The sequence below is a fragment of the Cimex lectularius genome, unplaced genomic scaffold, assembly GCF_000648675.2.
Source record: "Cimex lectularius strain Harlan isolate CLEC.00 unplaced genomic scaffold, Clec_2.1 scaffold423, whole genome shotgun sequence".
Lineage (NCBI taxonomy): Eukaryota > Metazoa > Arthropoda > Insecta > Hemiptera > Cimicidae > Cimex > Cimex lectularius.
In genome coordinates, this window is record NW_019394171.1 from 24,656 (window position 1) to 26,074 (window position 1,419).

Consider the following 1,419-nt stretch of genomic DNA (forward strand, 5'->3'; position numbering starts at 1 on the left):
GAAGTATACTTCACTAAAGCTCTCCGTGGCCATTTCATTTGTCGCCGAGAATCCAATCCGATTACACGACATTTGAAAAATGGCAAAATGGAGGGAAAACTCAAAGGTGGGGTTGAGATGGGAAGTTAGTGTCCGAGTGGATCGAAGTCACGATAGCTCAAGTGGTAGAGCAGCGCCGTATCAAGCCGAAGATCGTGGGTTCGAATCCCGCTCGTGCCATTGACTTTTTTATCTCAACTAAAACCTTAATTAATTGTAATATAGTAATTGGTCAAGCGGACCACGAAATTAGTGAAATTAACATTAATAAAAGTTCCCTAGTTTTCGTGGTCCGCTTGACCAATTAATATACGTCTTTCGACTTAGACCGTCTGCATCAGCGGAACTCTCGATGAACGAAAAATCTTGCGATTGTTTCAATTTCAGATATCATTTAAAACTCAAAAGGCATAGTTAAAATGAATAAGAATATTAAACGGAAAGCATATTTTTTAGTAAATATGCTAGATACTCTTCATCAATTTTGCTAAACTTTGCAGCAAATATCAAATAATTTGTACTTTTATTAGATTGTTTAAAAATTGTTAATCAAAAAAACAATTCCCTTTCTGTCCTCCATGGGTTAAGAGCTGTTTATTTGTAATTAAGAAAATTTGGTGTGCACACAATTTAAGTGAGTAAATTTTATATTTTGACGTCAAAAAACTAAAAATAATAATAGTATTTTAATTTAAAAACGGGTTGTCACAAAAATATATTTGATAAAGAAAACTAAAAGAGATAGCATTTGANGAGTAATCCTGTAAACGTAAACAGAATATTTTATATAGATTTTTTTAAATGAAAACTTAAAATCCTGCATTATTTTCCGGACAACCCAATAATTTTAATATTTACCTAAGCCATGAAATCAACCCCTCCATCTTTAGGACGTCCGTACCTTAGTATTTCGATTATTCGACGTTGATTTTTTCCAAAAGGAAGGAACTATAAAATCTGACAATACACTCAGCTGTTGTCAATAGTCATAGCTTAGAATGAAACATTCCAGTAGTTGTTTTAAATTATTTCCGTTAAATTTATAACTTAACGCTTGAATAAAATTAACTGAATGAATGAGTTAACAAGGTGTATGATAGACAGTATTTATAAAATTTATCGATTTTTTTATTATGGAACAAACGATGTAATGCCACAAACATCTGTTTTTTATACTACTATTTCTTCAAATTTCTGATATGTTAAAATTATGTCCATTCACATTAACATTAATATATTACATTTAATTAAGGTTTTTAGTTGAGATCAAAAACTGAAAAATGAAAAATGGCAAAAAGGAGGGAAAATTCAAAAGGTGGGGTTGAGATGGGAAGTTAGTGTCCGAGTGGATCGAAGTCACGATAGCTCAAGTGGTAGAGC

General features: G+C 31.9%; 1 protein-coding gene across 1 annotated transcript in view; it reads right to left on the reverse strand.

Moving 5' to 3' along the window:
• The window catches only part of LOC106664038, a 4,277-nt gene extending 3,110 nt beyond the window's left edge, over window positions 1-1,167 (reverse strand). Inside the window, exon 1 of the mRNA XM_014389404.1 lies at window positions 898-1,167. Within this exon, the coding sequence (XP_014244890.1) occupies window positions 898-923 (26 nt within the window). The 5' untranslated portion in view covers window positions 924-1,167. The remainder of the gene's footprint in view (window positions 1-897) is intronic.
• Window positions 1,168-1,419: the final 252 nt, after the last annotated feature.